The sequence below is a fragment of the Trachemys scripta genome, chromosome 2 (genome assembly GCF_013100865.1).
Source record: "Trachemys scripta elegans isolate TJP31775 chromosome 2, CAS_Tse_1.0, whole genome shotgun sequence".
In the NCBI taxonomy this organism is placed as follows: domain Eukaryota; kingdom Metazoa; phylum Chordata; order Testudines; family Emydidae; genus Trachemys; species Trachemys scripta.
This window is the reverse complement of record NC_048299.1, coordinates 12,941,193-12,960,725: the sequence shown is the minus strand read 5'-3', so window position 1 is coordinate 12,960,725 and position 19,533 is coordinate 12,941,193. Positions and strand designations below refer to the sequence as shown.

Genomic DNA, 19,533 nt, shown 5'->3' with positions numbered 1-19,533 from the left:
TGATGAAGTGGGCATTCACCCACAAAAGCTTATGCTCCAATACTTCTGTTAGTCTTAAAGGTGCCACAGGACCCTCTGTTGCTTTTTACAGTTTTCCATGTTTCCCTTCTGAAGCCCTACACCGAGAACCCGTTCCCTGACCGAAACACACCGCCACCTCCACCAGTCAAAATCCAGAGTCTCGAGGAATATGAAGTGCATGCCATCCTCAATTCCCAACGGACGTACAGCTGTCTGCACTATCTGGTGAAATGGCAAGTTTACAACCGCCAAAAATACACTTGGGAGCTTGCCTCCCATGTCCAGGCCCTTGATCTGATGGAGGAATTTACCAGTCTGAGCTGGCACTGTCTCTGACTCTGACCTCCCAGTACCTGATTCTGCCTGACTCCCAACTCCTGCTCCAACCACTAGGTCTGACTGCCCTTGTCCCCGTCATGACATCCTGGGTTAGAGAGAGCATGTTCAGATATTCTGTGGGGAAAATGCATGCACACTCTGGTCAGCATTAGGAACTGTGCGAGACTGGAGCATGCTTAGTTAGGACAGAATTTTCTTTAGCAGGTAAACTCTAGCAAGTGTCTATTCAGCATCTGCAAACTGCAATTTTCCAAAGGCTTATAACATGGCCAAATTTGGGCTGATCTTCACAAAGCTGGCAAAAGGCAAATCCCTGACAAAAAGGCTACCAGCCTGCCAAATTTCAAGTCCTCGCTCCAAAGCTTGCCAGTGCTACAGTTTTCCAAAGGAAGGGTCACAAGAACATTTTTTAACATTGAGAAACATTTTTCCTTAGCCTCCTGGCCTCCTTCTCAGAAACATCTGAACAATTTTTGCTTAAAAAACAAAAACGAAAAAACCTTCAGCCTGAGACAGGCACTCAACATGAAAAATTTTCAGTCTAAACAGCTAATTTGACAAAGTTATAAGCAACTAAAAACAGGGTCTTATATGGGAAGTGTCAGACAATAATAGGCAGTTACTAGCCCTGTCTATAATGAGCATAAGATTTAACTTACGTTGTTGACTGTAATAATCATGTTGCTAAGAGTTTCTGTCATATTATCGTGCTCTAGTGCCATGAAGATGGTATTCACCACAATGCAAACAGTGATAGTGAGGTCAGTAAATGGATCCATTACTATAAGCTTCACTTTCTCCTTGAGTTGTATCCACAGTGGGCAACAGTCCCAAATGAGATATTTTTGGGCAAAGCGATTCCAGCATGAAGGACATTTCCGTTTTGACTCTTCCAGTTTAAGTGGGAAGGAGGACAAAGGGACAGTTAAGTAATTTATGCTGAATTATATGGCAAGAAAAGAATTTCAATCAACCATCGCACAGATAATTTATTTTAATCCCTCCACATATGACCAGGAACGTATGGTCTCTAATCAAATCACTCACTCATTCTACACAAGCCACTAATTCAGTCACTTTAAAAGGTCAAGATCTATGGATACAGGTGAAGTCACCCACCTCTTCATATCTTTGTTAAATTTTCTGAGGATGCTACAGTATCTGTATTAAGGGGAGACTTTTCAGGTGCATCGTTAGAAAAATAAAGATTAATTACTGATAAGTACTGTTTTTCATGAGTCATATCTCTGTACTTATACCTCTACAGTTTGGGCCCTGGGCATTGTGCTCTACCAAAGTTGTGTCTCTTGGGGTTGTATGAGTGCCCCTTGGTGATGTCAGTGTTCAACGACTATGTGCACAGGAGGCAGTGCAGCCTCCAACCACCTCAGTTCCGTCTTTTGAACAATAGTGTTGCATAGTGTGATAAGAATTCCAAGGTAGAGGGGAAGAGGAAGAGTGCTATCTTATAATCGGTGCTAGCATCGACTCCTCAGGCATTCTGAGGTAAAATTTCCTCTCTTATTTCCAAATTAAACTAACTGAATTAAGAAACTACAAGTAAAAAATGGGTAAAGATATTTGCAAAGACTGAACTGTAGAAGTGAGAGAGGTTCCTAATGTTCTTTCCCATAGAGGAGAAGGAACTGAGGTGGCTGGGGACTGCACTCCCTCTTCAGTACACTCAGGGTATGTCTACACTAAAGTGGGAAGTGTAATTTTCAACTTGAGTAGACATGCATATGCCATCTTGTGTGGCCAAGGAAGCAGGGGTGGTGGCTTAGGGTATATGCCTGAGTATATAATTAGGACCTCAGACAGATTGTACTCCGACAACCAGCTTAAACTGCTGCCTGTGCTACCATGGCCACACTGCTATTTTTAGCATATTAATTTGATTAAAGCTCCCTCTGGCCGAAGACGTCCTTCTGGAATCCCAATGTGGTTTAAGATCGTCTTGGGGCACCACCAACATGATTTTTGTTGCATGACAGATCCAAGAGAAGCGTAGAGAACAACACCAGCCACTGTTTATGGTATTTATTAACCTAACTAAGGCCTTTGATTCCATCATTTGTGAAGCATTATGGAAGGTGCTGTCTAGGTTCAGTTGTCCATTGAAGTTCATTTGTGTTCTCAGGCTACTTCATGATGGGATGACTGCCTCGTCCTCTCTAATGGGTTGGAGATGGACCTGTTCACCATCCATACTGGTGCTAAGCAGGTGTTATTGCCCCCAGCCCTTTTTTCCATCTATCTTGCTGTAATCTTGATTCTTAATCAGACTGCCTTTCTTCAGGAATTAGGATTATTGAATTGCATGGATGGCCAACTCTTCAATCTGCAGCGTCTTCATTCTAAAACTAAAGTCACTAGGACTGTTATTACTGACCTTCGGTATGCTGACAACTGTGCTGTTCTCGCACACACTGAGGCTGACTTGCAGTCCACCCTAGATCTTTTCTCAGGTGCCTATCATAGCCTGGGAATTTCCCTCAACATTGGGAAGACTAAGGTGCTCCACCAACTTGCCCCAGCACAAGTTGCCCCCCTTCTCCGACAAATTATCATTGATGGTGAACCCCTGGAAAATGTTGAGCACTTTCCTTACCTTGGTAGCCACCTCTCCCAGACAGCCAAACTTGGTTTAAAGATCAAACACAGGATCCGTTGTGCCAGCGTATCCTACAGAAAGTTGTTTCATCATGTCTTTATTGACAGAGATCTGCAGATGGAAACTAAGTCTACAATGCAGTAGTCATCTCCACTCTTCTTTATGGGTGCAATACATAGGTGACATATCAAAGCCATCTTAAGTGTCTAGAATGGTATCAACAGTGCTGCCTTAGGAAGATTATCTGTATCAGATGGGAAGATCATCGCACCAATACCAGTGTTCTCTCTGCAGCTAACATCACCAATGCTGAGACAAAGATTGTGAAACATCAACTTTTCTGGGCTGATCGTTGTGTGTGGATGGCTGATACTCATCTTCCGAAGCAAGTCCTCTTTTCTCAACTTAGTCATGATAAGAGTACCCAGGGGGGACAGAGGAAATGCTACACGGGCACCCTGAAAGTATATCTTAAGAAGGGAGGCATTGAACCCACAAATTGGGAAGAGCTGGCTGGTAATAGACTACAATGATGTCACATCATACATCAAGCCTCAGCATGTTTTGAAGAGAATCACGTTGCTCAAGAGTCTGAGAAACGGCAAAGGAGGAAGGAAAGGGTATAGCGTCCCGGCCAGCAGTTGTGCTCTCTCCAAGCAACCACCTGTCACATATGTGGAAAAACCTGTACAGCATGAATTGGACTCCTCAGCCATCTTAAGTCTCATCAATGACTTTTCCCCTGGCAGACATCATCCTTGTATCGAGGGATAGCAGCCAACAATTACTAATTTGATTAGAGCTAGCATGTATATGTCTATCCAAGCAGTGTTGCCATACCCTCAGATGTTGAATGCTGATGTCGCTGGAGGGCATGTGTGCAGCCCCAAACGATATAGCTCTGATAGAGGTTCTGTGAGCTTGATGCTTTGCCCATCTTTAAAAAAGGGAAGAAGGAGGATCCGGGGAACTACAGGCCAGTCAGCCTCACCTCAGTCCCTGGAAAAATCATGGAGCAGGTCCTCAAGGAATCAATTATGAAACATTTAGAGGAGAGGAAAGTGATCAGGAACAGTCAGCATGGATTCACGAAGGGGAAGTCGTGCCTGACTAACCTAATTGCCTTCTATGATGAGATAACTGGCTCTGTGGATGAGGGGAAAGCAGTGGATGTGTTATTTCTTGACTTTAGCAAAGCTTTTGATACGGTCTCCCACAGTATTCTTGCCACCAAGTTAAAGAAGTATGGGCTGGATGAATGGACTGTAAGGTGGATAGAAAGCTGGCTAGATCGTCGGGCTCAACGGGTAGTGATCAATGGCTCCATGTCTAGTTGGCAGCCGGTTTCAAGTGGAGTGCCCCAAGGGTCGGTCCTGGGGCCGGTTTTGTTTAATATCTTTATTAATGATCTGGAGGATGGTGTGGACTGCACTCTCAGCAAGTTTGCAGATGACACTAAACTAGGAGGCGTGGTAGATACACTAGAGGGTAGGGATCGGATACAGAGGGACCTAGACAAATTAGAGAATTGGGCAGAAAAAAACCTGATGAGGTTCAACAAGGACAAGTGCAGAGTCTTGCACTTAGGACGGAAGAATCCCATGCACTGCTACAGACTAGGGACCGAATGGCTAGGTAGCAGTTCTGCTGAAAAGGACCTAGGGGTCACAGTGGACGAGAAGCTGGATATGAGTCAACAGTGTGCTCTTGTTGCCAAGAAGGCTAACGGCATTTTGGGCTGTATAAGTAGGGGCATTGCCAGCAGATCGAGGAACGTGATCGTTCCCCTTTATTCGACATTGGTGAGGCCTCATCTGGAATACTGTGTCCAGTTTTGGTCCCCACACTACAAGAAGGATGTGGAAAAATTGGAAAGAGTCCAGCGGAGGGCAACAAAAATGATTAGGGGTCTGGAGCACATGACTTATGAGGAGAGGCTGAGAGAACTGGGATTGTTTAGTCTCCAGAAGAGAAGAATGAGGGGGGATTTGATAGCAGCCTTCAACTACCTGAAGGGGGGTTCCAAAGAGGATGGAGCTCGGCTGTTCTCAGTGGTGGCAGATGACAGAACAAGGAGCAATGGTCTCAAGTTGCAGTGGGGGAGGTCCAGGTTGGATATCAGGAAAAACTATTTCACTAGGAGGGTGGTGAAACACTGGAATGCGTTACCTAGGGAGGTGGTAGAGTCTCCTTCCTTGGAGGTTTTTAAGGCCCGGCTTGACAAAGCCCTGGCTGGGATGATTGGTCCTGCTTTGAGCAGGGGGTTGGACTAGATGACCTCTTGAGGTCCCTTCCAACTCTGATATTCTATGATTCTATGATTCTATGCTGGGGTCACCAAGCATCCAAGTGAAGGTGGAGGCATAGGTTTATTATTTGTGATGATTTAAAATTATTAATAATGGCTAGCAAACTGGGTTTTGAAGATCTGAAGTCAGAGGAATGTCATATGTTTATAACCAAATCTCATTTTAATTCCAAGCAACCCAGAGTCTGATTTTCATTGCCAAGAATTCAAGAATAAAGTTGTCCTGGGTTTTCCCCTTTCTGGCTTTTTTTCAAGTCAGCTACAGTAGTTCAGTGCCATGTACAAGTAAAGTGGAACTGTGGGGTATATGTTCTCCATATTATTTTTTGCCACTTTCATTGACAAGGAGTTTTTCTTCTCACACCTCTAGTTTTGATGGCTATGTAATAGTACAAGAATCCTACCTCTCAACTATACCTTATTTTGAGGGATGTCACTCATTTTATTCCCTACATCCAATTCAAATTTGATGTTACATCACTTATTGAAAATTATTAACGTTAGAAATAATCATGAAACTGAGGTTAGATAATGAATTATTTACACTACTGGAATAAATCCCTTAGCACTTTTGGGTCTCTGTCACACAATGTCCCACATTTAGGCCTTGACAGGAAGGTGACATATGACAATAGTTGTTTTACTAAAACTTATCTTTATTTACAGCATAACATCCATATATGCTCTAGTAATTTTTAAACTTACATTGATTATTTATTTGTAACAATTTAATTTTTCAGATCAATTTATACTAAGTTTGCATTAAAGAACACTGAAGAATGACTTACTTTTGGCATTGGTAATAACATTGGTTGCACTCATTATCCTTTGTCTTCTAACTGGATTGTTTACAGAGTCTGCTGATATCTGCTCCTTTGGTTAGGAAAATAATATAAAATAAAAGAGGCAGATGTGGTTAACTGTTGTTTAGTATGCAGCATAAGGTAAATGGATCATATTAAATAAGGATTCCAACGCAACCTTGCATTATTGTATGGATGTAAAAACACTAGCGATAACAAAAGGTCATATGAAGTCAAAGGGCATTTCTGAAATAAAACCTACTATGATTCAGAAAACACCTTCCTTGTGAAATCATTCATTTAACAACAATAATTTTTTCATTATTCTGGAAATGTGAAAACTTAAATTTGATTGGAAACCAATTCTTTGCTAGACAGTAGCCTGAACTATTTCATGACTATACTGTAAAAATGTCAACATATCAAATAACTTTAGACTAGGAATGGAATTAATCATTTCCCCCCCCAGTATTTGTTGAATACTGAACAGTTAGAATTTAGTATTTGGAGAACACTGAATATAAATCCCCATCCTGCTTGAAGAAATGGGAGGAGCAGGTAGATAAACTGCAACATCATATGGGACATATTCAAATACTTACCAAGATTCATCACATACCATGATATCACATGCAAGTATATTTTATAAACTGAAAGATTAATGGATAGAGCGGATGCAGGGAAGAAGGTAGACACCTGGAACACAGGAGCAATGCCGGTGTTGGGGAAGAGAAACAGGAGCTGGGACTACAGAATTAGAGATGGGGTAATAAGAGGAAGCCAGTTAAGTAGGAGAGAACTGTTGATTGGCTACAGCATAACCTATGGTAATGAGGAGGCAGCTATTTTAGACAGTCAGTGTTTGTGGCGGTTAAGGAGTTTTTCGATGGGGAAAAGGAGGGAGTATTTGAATCTAATCAAAGATTCATCCCATCCCTACTTGAGACAATTTATTTACAAAAATGTGAATGTCATAAAAACTGAGCATTTTCCTCACATTTTTATTCAGAAAGTGGCGCTATCATTGAAATTAAAGTGATGTAAGATGTTAGTAGATTTGCATTCTGATACTATACAGTTTATTTTTGTCTATCAAATATTCTGATGACTTTAAGTACTAAGGAAAACTTGGTTGATATGTTAAGACTAAGTCCCTTGTTTTCATCAGTGGTCAAGAAATTTTATTAAATTGCTATAAGGCATAATAAATCCACTTACAATGTAGTGCCGTGTAGGAGCCCTGCTTCCTTCCCCAGGGAGCTGGGGCCCCACTTTAGAATGTGAATGGTTGGAGGTATGGGGGAACTCTGTATCCTTTCAGGGTTTCCCGCCCCCCTCCAGCCCTGGTCTTTTGCAAGACTTACCCCTGAGCTGTCCAGATAGTTTCCTTCTCATCCTTGGACTCTCTCCCCCAAAGCTCAGAAGTTCCTGATTACACTTTTCTGTGTTGGAGTCACATCTCCTTGGGGCTGGGTGGAGATTGAACATGATGATCTGACCCTCAGCCCAGTACCCTGGCAGAGCAGAGGTCAGCTGACTGGAGACAGGTGGAGCATAATTCAACCTCTGTAGAGCCTGTAAGTGCTGCCTCACATAGGAAACACTACTTAGATTTAAGCCAGGTGTTTGTAGGACAGCTCTGCCGTGGCTGAGTTGGGGCAGAGGAGTCTGGCAGGGAGGCACTGCAGTGGCAGAGCCATATGGTTAAAACCACCATGCTGCTATTTAACCAATCCAGAGGAGGAGGAGGAGGAAGATTATAAATCTTAAGAGCACAAAATGAATAAAAATAAAGGTTTTAAAACAAAATGATTAGAAGAAACTAAACCACTAGTTTGTTCCACCACCAAGGCAAAGAGAATCTGGTGACTGAACTCAAGGGAGGAACTTAGTCCTGGGGCCTCTAGCAACAACACTGGACCACTTCCAAATTCCACTGATAGGAGGCATTAGACCGTGAGAAATGAATAAAGAGAGAAGCAACAGAATGTATGTACCCAGAAAGATAATGGAGCAAATAATTAAGAAATCAATTTGCAAACACCTAGAAGACAATAAGGTTATAAGTAACAGACAGTATGGATTTGTCAAGAATAAATCATGTCAAAACAACACAATCACTTTCTTTGACAGGGTAGCAAGCCTTGTGGATGGAGGGAAGTGGTAGATGTGGTATATCTTGGTTTTAGTAAGGCTTTTGATATTGCCTTGCATGACCTCATAAACAAATAAGGGAAATATAACCTAGATGGAACTATTATAAGGTGGGTGCATAACTAGCTGGAAAACTGTTCCCAGAGAGTAGTTATCAGTGATTCACAATTAAGCTGGAAGGGCATATATAGTGGGGTCCCGCAGGGATCAATTCTGGGTCCAGTTCTGTTCAATATCTTCATCAATGGTTTAATAAATGGCATAGAGAGTACATTTATAAAGTTTGCCGATGATACCAAGTAGAGAGGGGTTGCAAGTGCTTTGGAGGATAGGATTAAAATTCAAAATGATCTGGACAAACTGGAGAAATGGTCTGAAATAAATAGGATGAAATTCAATAAGGACAAATGCAAAGTACTCCACTTAGGAAGAAATAATGAGTTGCACACATACAAAATGGGAAATGACTACCTAGGAAGGAGTACTGCAGAAAGGGGGCCATAGTGGACCACAAGCTAAATATGAGTCAACAGTGTAACACTTTGAAAAAAAAGCAAACATCATTCTGGGATGTTAGCAAGAGTGTTGTAAACAAGACACGAGAAGTATTTCTTCCGCTTTACTCTGCACTGATTAAGCCTCAGCTGGAGTATTGTGTCCAGTTCTGGGCACCACATTTCAGGAAAGATGTGGACAATTGAAGAAAGACTAGAGAAGAGCAACAGAAAAGATAAAAAGTCCAGAAAACATGACCTATGAAGAGAGACTGAAAAAAACTGAGTTTGTTCAGGCTGGAGAAGACTGAGGGAGGACGTGATAACACTTTTCAAGTACATAAAGGGTTGTTACAAGGAGGAGGGAGAAAAATTGTTCTCCTTAACCTCTGTGGATAGGACAAGAAGCAATGGGCCTAACTTGCAACAAGGATGGTTTAGGTTGGACATTAGGAAAACCTCCTGTCAGGGGTGGTTAACCACTGGAACAAATTGCCTAGGGAGGTTGTGGAATCTCTGTCATTGGAGATTTTTGAGAGAGGTTGGACAAGCACCGGTCAGGGATGGTCTAGATCAGGGATCGGCAACCTTTGGCACACGGCCCATCAGGGAAATCCGCTGGCGGGCCGGTTTGTTTACCTGCAGCATCTGCAGTTCAGCTGATCGCAGCTCCTTCTGGCTGCGGTTCACCGTTCCAGGTCAATGGGGGCTGCGGGAAGCAGTGGCCAGCACATCCATTGGCCCACGCTGCTTCCCGCAGCCCCCATTGGCCTGGAATGGCAAACCGTGGCCAGTGGGAGCTGCGATCAGCCGAATCTGCAGACACTGCAGGTAAACAAAGCGGCCTGGCCCACCAGCGGATTTCCCCGATGGGCCACATGCCAAAGGTTGCCGATCCCTGGTCTAGATAATACTTAGTCCTGACTTGAGTGCATGGGACTGGACTAGAAGATCTCTTGAGGTCCCTTCCAGTTCTACAATTCTATGATTCTATGAACACACCAACATATCTGCAATCCATTACTGTCTGGTAAAATATCAGGTCTACTGGATCTGAAAGTGTTTCTTTAATTTAAAAAGATTTAACTATAGTTTGGACTGATGTTCCATGCTTCTATCACACCAATGCGTATGTTGTTGTGTGAGAAATTACCACCATTGTTCTTGAAAACAAACAAAAAAATTATGACTAAGATATGAACTGTATTTGTTTTAATCAATGACTGTATTCCATAATAAAAGGGAAAGAAAAGGAGTTTTATGTGATGTGTATTCTGTACTGTACATAATAAAGTACAAAGTACAGACCTGCTCTTTCCTTAGTAGTTCCTCAGCTTCCTGACACAATTTCTTCTTTGCCTGTGTTTCAGCAAGAGTGGCATTGTTTTGCTCTTCATATGCCATGGTTACGACGGCCAGGATCAAGTTGAAGAGATAGAATGAGCACAGGAAGATGACCACCACAAAAAAGATCATGTAGGTCTTTCCAGAAGTTCGGATGATCTATGGGCACAAAATAAATGTTGTGACATGTATTTTAAAACAAACATAGTTAATTACAGTCTCCATATTGTGAAGTAAGTCAACATATAGTACTGTTTTCTTAAAACAAACTTTCAGCAACTTGTCTCCTGGCCTGTGTTATACAGGAGGTCAAACTAGATGATCTAGGGATCCCTTTTGTCCCTCAAGTCAAAGACTATAAATCTATGACTGTCAAGCTGTCTGGAGTAGCTCATGAGCATGAGTGCCAACCTCAGGGCAGACTCTTACAAATCAGGGCACAAACTCCAAATTGTGTTCCATAATTAGACTTCACCAACCAAGTATCAAATGTGAACTCCTCAAGCTTTAACATGGAGTCATAGCCAGTCCTCTTGGGCACTCCGGTCTATCTTGCCACCCAGACAAGCCTGCCTTTGTGATAGATGATCCTGTACACCAAAAATCACAACAATATTCAGGCTACTCCCAGTCCCAAAGGACCAATCACTTACCCCAGGTCAATTATACCTTAGATCTCTCACTAGACATAACCCTTGTAGCCAATCCTGTAATAAACTAACTAAAGTTTTATTAACTAGGAAAAAGAAATAAGGAAGTTATTTACTTGGTTAAAGCAGGTAAAGCATATGCAAACAAATGAGCTACAGTCTTAGGTTCCAAAAGGTAATAGAAACTGCCGCAATATACAAGCTTTCTATGTCCTCTAGAACTAACTGAAGCCAAGCAGCACAGTGATTACACTTGCTTACACTTAGAAATATTGCTCTCTACAAATTCCCAGCAGCACAGTGATACAGTTCCTTCTGGTCAGGGCTTTTTATTTCCTTCCCTCAGAGTTCAAACTGACAGGACAAGTGTTGGCACCTGTCTCCTTTTCATGGGAGGGGAACGAATCAACAAAGTCTTTGTCCTTTGATGTTTCACAATGGCTCATTTGGTTTCAATGGGCCTTCTTGTGTGCAGGACCAGCATTTTACATTAATTAATTCTTCTTTCATGTTTGGTGAGTTACATGGTTGCATAGTTTACAATGCAAGCACTCAACATAACTTTATACCATGGGATACAGATGTTATAAGTAAGATCAATACACGCAGACTCCTACAAGCATTTCATCAAGTCTACACACTAAACACATTCTTATAAGCTTAACATTTGTTTTAACAATACACACAGGTGAACCAGACTGTTTTCCAGCTATGCATTTGTCAGTGAGGCTTAGGGACCTTTGCATGAGCTGGCACTTGGTCTGCCAACATAAATATTCCTTTGTGCTCATGCAACAATTTCCCCCTCACATAGTCTAGTGCATATCATTCATAATGGTAGCACATGCAATTGAAGAAAATAGACTAAAACATTTTAAGTAAATATAATTAAATGAGATATCTCCCAAAAAATAAAGCCAAATAAGCATCAGAGTTTAATTGTATAGAAGACAACTTTATGATCCATTCTAAAAGACACTATAATTAAAGGACAAGAAACTACAATTTCTTTGACAAAGAAGAATGCAAGAAATAAGAGGTCAACATGGCATCAAAAGGGACTGCTCAGAATTAACATCTGAGATTTAAACAAACCAAATACGTAACCTGGAAATGGACAAGGGGGGATACAACCAGCAAGAAAACTCAGCCAATTAAGGCTAGCAGGAAAAAGATAAGGGGTAGGATTTTATCCTTTGCTGTGGCCCACATACACAGCTGGGGTAGCACACAGGAGCTATAAAAGCTTGAGAGTCAGCCAAAGGAGAATTACCACTCCCTGCAGGCATTGCAAGGACAGCCAGACACTGCTCAATGAAACCCTTTCCCACACATAATGCTATTGGCATTCTTAGCAGTACTATTCCTGAATAGGGCAGCCTGAAGAGGTTGCTGTAATATAGGTCATGTCTACACTAGGAATTGTACAAACCTCCATGTGTGTTGTTAAGAACATAAGAACAGCCATGCTGGGTCAGACTATTGGTCCATCTAGACAGTATCCTGTCTTCTGACAGTGGCCAGTGCCAGGTGCTTCAGAGGGAATGAACAGAACAGGTAATCATCAAGTGATCCATCCTGTTGCCCATTCCCAGCTTCTGGCAAACAGAGGCTAGGGACACTTCACAGCATGGTTTTGCATCCCTGCCCATTCTGGCTAATAGCCATTGATGGACCTATCCTCCATGAACTTATCTAGTTTTTATTTGAACCCTGTTACAGTCTTGGCCTCCAGAACATTCTGAGTGATCCCTGATTCTTGTGTTATAAGAAGGAGTAAATAACACGTCCTTATTTACTTTCTTCACACCAGTCATGATTTTATAGACCTCTATCATATCCCCTCTTAGTCATCTTTTTTTCAACCTGAAAAGTCCCAGTCTTATTAATTTCTCCTTATATGGAAGCTGCTCCATACCCCTCAACATTTTTATTGCCCTTTTCTGTACCTTTTCCAATTTTTTTTGAGATGGGGCGACCACATCTGCACACAGTATTCAAGATGTGGGCGTACCATGAATGTATAGAGAGGCAATACGATATTTTTTGTCTTATTATTTATCCCACTCCTAATGATTCCCAACATTCTGGTTTGCTTTTTTGATTGACACTGCACATTGAGTAGATGTTTTCAGAGAACTATCCACAATGACTCCAAGATCTTTCTTGAGTGGTAACAGCTAATTTAGAGCTCATCATTTTATATGTATAGTTGGGATTATGTTTTCCAATGTGCATTACTTTGCATTTATCAACACTGAAATTCATCTTCATTTTATTGCCCAGCCACCCAGTATTGTAAGATCCCTTTATAACTCTTTGCAGTCAGCTTTGGACTTAACCATCTTGAGTAATGTTATATTGTCTGCAAACTTTGCCATCTCACTGCTTACCCCTTTTTCCAAATCATATATTAATATATTGAACAGTACTGGTCCCAGTATAGACCCATGGGGGACACCGCTATTTACCTCTCTCCATTCTGAAAACTGACTATTTATTCCTATCCTTTTTTCCCTATCTCCATGAGAGGGCCTTTCCTCTTATCCCATGACAGCTTACTTTGCTTAAGAGCCTTTGGTGAGGGACCTTGTCACAGGCTTTCTGAAAATCTAAGTACATTATATCCACTGGATCCCCCTGGCCCACATACTTATTGATCCACCTCAAAGAATTCTAGTAGATTGGTGAGGCATGATTTCCCTTTACAAAAACCATGTTGACTCTTCCCCAACAATCGTATTCATCTGTGTATCTGATAATTCTGTTCTTTACTATAGTTTCAAACAATTTTCCATGTACTGACGTTAGGCTTGCTGACTTATAAGTGCCAGGATCACCCCTGAAGCCTTTTTAAAAAATCTATCCTCCAGTCATCTGGAGTTGTTGTGCCATAACGCCCCCTCACCGATTGTCCACATCTTAACCCCTGAAGCACACGTCCGAAGGAGAGTACAGTGAATGAAAGCTAGCACTCATGAGGGGTTTGGGTATGCACAAGCCTCTAATGTGGCTTAGCCCCATACAAGTGCTACAGTGTAGTGTGGACGGGGACAAGAGGCATGTACCAAGTCCCAAGTTTCAGTTGCCAATTCTCACAGTGCACTGAACCCTTTTTAGCCTGATCCTTACCCATTGTATAAAGGTCCCTGGCCCCCTGTTGCCAGAGGTAGTAGCGAGCTGCACTGACCACTTTATAAGAGTTTTCCAGTGCACTCTTGATCAGTACAGGTGAACATTGATCATGTTCCAAAAGCAGCCACTTGGTCTGCCAGGCATACAAGGGTGCTGATCAACGTGTGGTCAGAATACACTATCCTCCATGACTGGACCTGGAGTGGCAGGAACATTCATGGGTACCAGAAGATTCCATGGAGGTGGAGGAGGCAGGCATTCACCAGACTCTGGACAAGTGATGGGAACGTATGAAGCACCCGAGGCTCCTGTACTGAAAGGTAAAGGACTTGAACAGCCACTTAGGTAAGGACTGTCCTATGAGCCCGTGCTGCAATGAGCTGGACCAGGTGCTCTCCAGAGCTCCCAGTACAGAGCATGAAGTGGCTCATGACAACCTCCTCAAACCTGCTGGCCTTGTCAGACGGCAGTACACTGGATAAGGGGCAGGCTGAGGAGGCAGCTGGGACTGTGAAGGAAGCTCTGGGAGACCTGGCGGAACAGGAGCATATGATTCTGCACTTCTGTCTGGAGGAGCTAGTTGAGCAAGCCACCCTGAGGAACCTGGGGAGGACCCAGAGCCAGGGCAGAAACCAGAGGCTCGTAAGTTTTACAGTGGACTCCCCTACACTCTTCCCACCAATATCCCCTTTTGCTCTGGTGCCCCATTACTGACACCCTGCCCCTGCTCCACGCCACCTCAAACAAGAGACACCTACAATTTTATTGAACTCCCATGAACCACTGTTGCACATCTAGTGGAAGATATAACAAAGATTATTAATGCACTGTCATTGTGCCCTGTGCGTGCATATTTCTCAGCCAGCACACTGGCAACAATAGTTACAGGGTTACGCAGACCAGGGGAGAGGGAGGGAGGGAGGGAGGGAGGTGGATTTCAAGAGGGACTGGTTGGGGATAGGACAGCTGTAGAAAGCACAATTGTTCAAAGTTCCATCCCCCTTACTCCCATCCCACTCCCTTGTTTTCCCATTCCCCTATGAACAGGAGCCACATGGAAGTCGGGGATGGTGGTGGTGGAAGGGTTAGGTGCAGGTCCGCTTATATCTGGGAAGAAAAAGATGATCCAAGGAACATTCCCGCAGTCCTTTCTCCCTGTGAAAATTAAAAATATTATGTACTATTCCCACTCCCTGGTGTCTGTCCTCTCCCCACTCCAAGCCACTCTGCAAAAGCTGGGGAAAGTGGGAGCAGGTGAAGGGTCCACTCTGGTGGTTGTACAGATACAATGTCAGGTCCCTTAGCAGTGGAGAGGTGAGTGGCTTGTGGTGTTCATTGGAAAGTTCAGGGAACAAAATAAAAACGTGGTGTAACTCTTTCTTTTCCCTGTCCTTATCACTGCTGTTCACTGCACACAGGAGCTGGATTTTCTGGTGATGCAGGGGGTGGTTAGAGGTCATTTTTCCTCGTGGTGAAGGCTGTGGCAGAACCCCACGGAGAGACAACCAGCCGGCCTGGGATCACAAAAGGTGCCCCTTAACACCCTGCGTGCCCCCCCCCCTTTTACTCTGGGGCTGCACTGACCAGGGACAGAGACTTTGGGGTCTGTTGGACTTTTAGGACTTTGGGTGGTTGCTGGACCCAAGAGACTTGGGGGTGTTGGACTTTGGGGACTCTGGGTGATTTTTGGGTTGCTGGATTCAAGAACCAAAGGGAAAGGACACAGCCCAATTTGCTGGGGTGGGTCTTGTGCTCATGGTTTGTGTTATGAATCCTGTTTGTGGTGTTTTTCCAATGTAATGCTGATGTCGTTTACCTCATGTTATTAAACATTTTCTGTTACACTCAGACTCTGTGCTTGCGAGAGGGGAAGTATTGCCTCTTAGAGGCACCCAGGGGGGTGGTATGTAATTGTCCCAGGTCACTGGGTGGGGGCTCGAGCCGGTTTTGCATTGCGTTATTGAAACGGAACCCCGAGATACAGAACCCGGCCCTTGTTGCTGTCAACTTAGATGGGCAGAAGGGTTACATTTTTGGGGGCCGTCTCTCCGTGGGGTTCTGCCACAGCCTTCACCACGAGCCAGTCCACTTCCTGCCGTCCCACAAACTGCTCCGCTCTACAAGCTGCTCCGCTCCGCTCACCGACCTGTGAGCTGCTTCAGCCGTCCCTGCAAACAGCTCCGCTCGCCGTTCCTTGGGCCGCTCCAACCGGCTCCGCAAGGCTCCGCGCCACTTGCTGCTCCTCCAGTCGTCCCCACAAATCGCTCCACCAGCTGCTTAGCAATATAGCTTCAGGCTCCCCCACTAGCTAACAGCACTCAGTGATGTCAGCTCTTAGTAACTTTAGCTCTATTGTGATTTCAACTCTTAGCAATTTCAGCTCATAGTAGGGGAGCCCCAGTGCTAATGCACCATTGGCCCAAAGTGAATTCAGCTCAGTAGCCTGTAACTAGACTCCTAATGGAATCAAAGTTAGCTCTGACATTCAACCATGGAGAGAGGAGGTAGTGCAACTGGTGTTTCAAACCCTCAGAGGGGGCTCATACCATCATGTACAAATACCTGTCCCCATCCTCTCTCCATTCACTGCGTTTTGTAACCCATGATCCTTGTCAAGCAAGTGCTACTTAGGTAATGGTGAAGGACTCACTCAGTCATTCTGTCATACAATAGTTTCACTGGCCTTGATTCACAGAATCAGGGTAACAAAACTTTATTCTTCCTGTCCCAATAACAGAAAAAACTGGGGATCCCACACCAGCCAAAGTAACCACTTTGAGTTGCTTTTGTTTCATGCCAGGCGAGTGGGTGTGCCTATGCAAACAAGATCAGTCCCTGGAGTTTTTTTTCACACTCGCCATAATTCACCACCAGATGTCAGGGTAGAGCTCATCCTGACTCTGCTTACACAAACAATGTAATCCCACCACACCATGCTGGTTCTGACCAGAAGGAGCAGTCCATCCATGGGCATACCATGGCAATACTGGCAGTCACAACATCTATTCCATGGGACTACAATGGATTGTCACTCACTCTCTTGGTCAGCCATCTTTGGTGTGTCAAAAAGTTCTGGCCCAATTCTGTCCACTAGCTTGTGGATTGAGTACTTCCCCACATGAACAGTTGTTTTGCAAGAAGTAGCTGAAGCAGAATCACATCATCTTGGACTTGCTTCAGGTCTTCCACCCAATTTGACAGAAAGGATTTGTGAAGCAGGAGGTGCCATCACCAAATGCTTGAAGGCAGCGGATAGTACCAGCAACACTCAGTAAGGCAGTTCCTGGAGTGTCTCCTGTGATGCACATAACTCAAAGACACCATTCCTGAAATGGCAGTATGAATGTTGGGTACGTGGACAATGTATATGGATACTTGGCGCAGGTACGGGGTACATGCACTAGCAATACACAGACAACTACCTGAGGAGGTGAGCAAGTCTAGACAAAGGCTTAGAGCATTGCCCTGGGCTGAACCAGTTCTGATAATGTTTTGGTCTGCACTTCCCTAGTACTTAAAATGTTGTTTAAAATAAATGTGACTACACACATGTTAAAAAATAAAATAGTGTATAACAACATTTTTAGCATAGACATCATCCTAGACTGAATAACTGGCTTGCTTAATTATCATTTTAACAACTGAAGTACCTACTTGTCGATATAGACGCTCCCAGTTATCTTGTGTCATCAGACGGAAAACAGAGAGGAAGGCCCAGCCAAAATGATCAAAGTTTGTGTAGCCAAAATCAGGATTGTCCCCAATTTTCTGGCAGGAATAGTTCTCTGGACATTCCTTACTAATAACAGAAGAGACATTATATTATACATGATTTCCATGTAGAACTGGTTTCCTTACATATCAGATTGCTTATGTTGCTCCTGAAAGTGCCAAGTACACAGTCTCAAATACAGACTCCTTTAGTTCATCTGAAAGTTCACATCCTCAAATATATTTCTACCATCAGGGGTCATTCAAGTCTCGGATTCCCTGGTAAGTCATGTGGTGGACCACCCACTACAAGATCCGAGACTTAATATGTGGTCCAGTGGTTTTCAACCTGTCGTCCACAGACTATGTCTCAGATTTCAAAAGGGGTCCACACCTCCATTTGACATTTTTAGGGGTTCACAAATGAAAAAATATTGAAAACCACTGATGTAGTTTGATTCCACACCTCTCTTCCAATATACACATACCCACACCTTCCCCAAACTCAAATGCCAGCTGGGACAGATGTTTACAAGCCCAGGAGAAGCAAGGAATATGAAAGTTCTAGGCATGAGTATTTGTGGAGGGAGTTGGAAAGATGATGGAATGAAGATTAGATCTTAAATAGTTGGATGGAGGGGGGAAGGAAAGAGCCTGCAATGTGCCCAAACCAGGGCTGTACTGAAAAGAGAAACAACCTAATTCTTCAAGCTGCTCAAGCTATCACCACCACAGAGCCACATGTGTAAGCAGGGTCTGAATGAGCTCTCCCCTGACATCTAGTGATCAGCTGGAAGAAAAGACTTCAGGTGCAGACTGTGTTTACATAAACATGCCTGCTCTGCCTAGGTGTGCAGTAAATGGCGCTGCTTTGCCAAAATGATCAATTTTGGCTGATTTGGGGTTATGAATCACTCTAGTATTCAAATGCAGGGGTAACCAAATGTTGTTATCCTTATTGTATGGGTAAAGGGCAGCAGAACTGTGCTCACTATGCTCTTATTGAGGGATATCATAAACAGACAGTTAAGGGTTAATTCCTCTTTTACCTCTAAAGGGTTAAGAAGCTCACATAGCCTAGCTGACACTTGACCAGAGGAACCAATGAGAAGATCAGATATTTTAAAAGAGGGAGGAGGGAAATCAGTCTTTGTCTGTTCAGAAAAGTTTGTGCCGGAGTGAAGGATCCAGGAATCAACCATATAACATTTCTTAAAAGTAGTAAGTGTTTAGAGAAGGAATGTATTAGATTATGTTTATTTTCTTTTGTGACTTCTTTTTGCATAGAGAGAGAATCAAATTGGGTTTCTTTGTGTAACTAAGGTTTTGCCCAGAGGGACATCCTCTGTGTTTTGAATCTGTTGTCTGTGGGTATGTCTACACTACGAAATTAGTTCGAATTTATAGAAGCCGGTTTTATAGAAATCGGTTGTATACAGCCGATTGTGTGTGTCCCCACATAAAATGCTCTAAGTGCTCTAGTCGGCGGACCGCGTCCACAGTACGAGGCTAGCGTCGACTTCCGGAGCATTGCACTATGGGTAGCTATCCCACAGCTATCCCACAGTTCCCGCAGTCTCCGCCGCCCCTTGGAATTCTGGGTTGAGATCCCAATGCCCGGATGATGCAAAACAGTGTCGCGGGAGGTTCTGGGTACATGTCGTCAGGCCCCTCCTCCCCGTCACAGCAACAGCAGACAATAGATTCGCGCCTTTTTACCTGGGTTACCTGTGCAGACAACATACCACTGCAAACATGGAGCCCGCTCAGCTCAGCTGAGCTCACCATCACCATATGTCCTCTGGGTGCCGGCAGCCGTGGGACTGCATTGCTACACAGCAGCAGCAGCTGCTAACTGCCTCTTGGCGGTAGACGGTGCAGTAGACTGGTAGCCTTCATCGGCGATCTGGGTGCTGGCAGCCGTGGGGCTGCATTGCACCAGCCCCTTGCCTTTTGGCAG

At 43.7% G+C, this 19,533-nt stretch overlaps 1 protein-coding gene across 1 annotated transcript in view; it reads right to left on the bottom strand.

Annotated features, from left to right (window-relative positions):
• Positions 1-19,533, bottom strand: part of LOC117873951 (sodium channel protein type 5 subunit alpha-like) — a 129,596-nt gene that overhangs the window by 63,495 nt on the left and 46,568 nt on the right. The window contains exons 11-14 of the mRNA XM_034763855.1: positions 17,517-17,661; positions 10,042-10,236; positions 6,071-6,155; positions 1,020-1,249 (exon numbers count right to left, since the gene is read on the bottom strand). Of these exons, the coding sequence (XP_034619746.1) occupies positions 1,020-1,249; positions 6,071-6,155; positions 10,042-10,236; positions 17,517-17,661 (655 nt within the window). The remainder of the gene's footprint in view (positions 1-1,019; positions 1,250-6,070; positions 6,156-10,041; positions 10,237-17,516; positions 17,662-19,533) is intronic.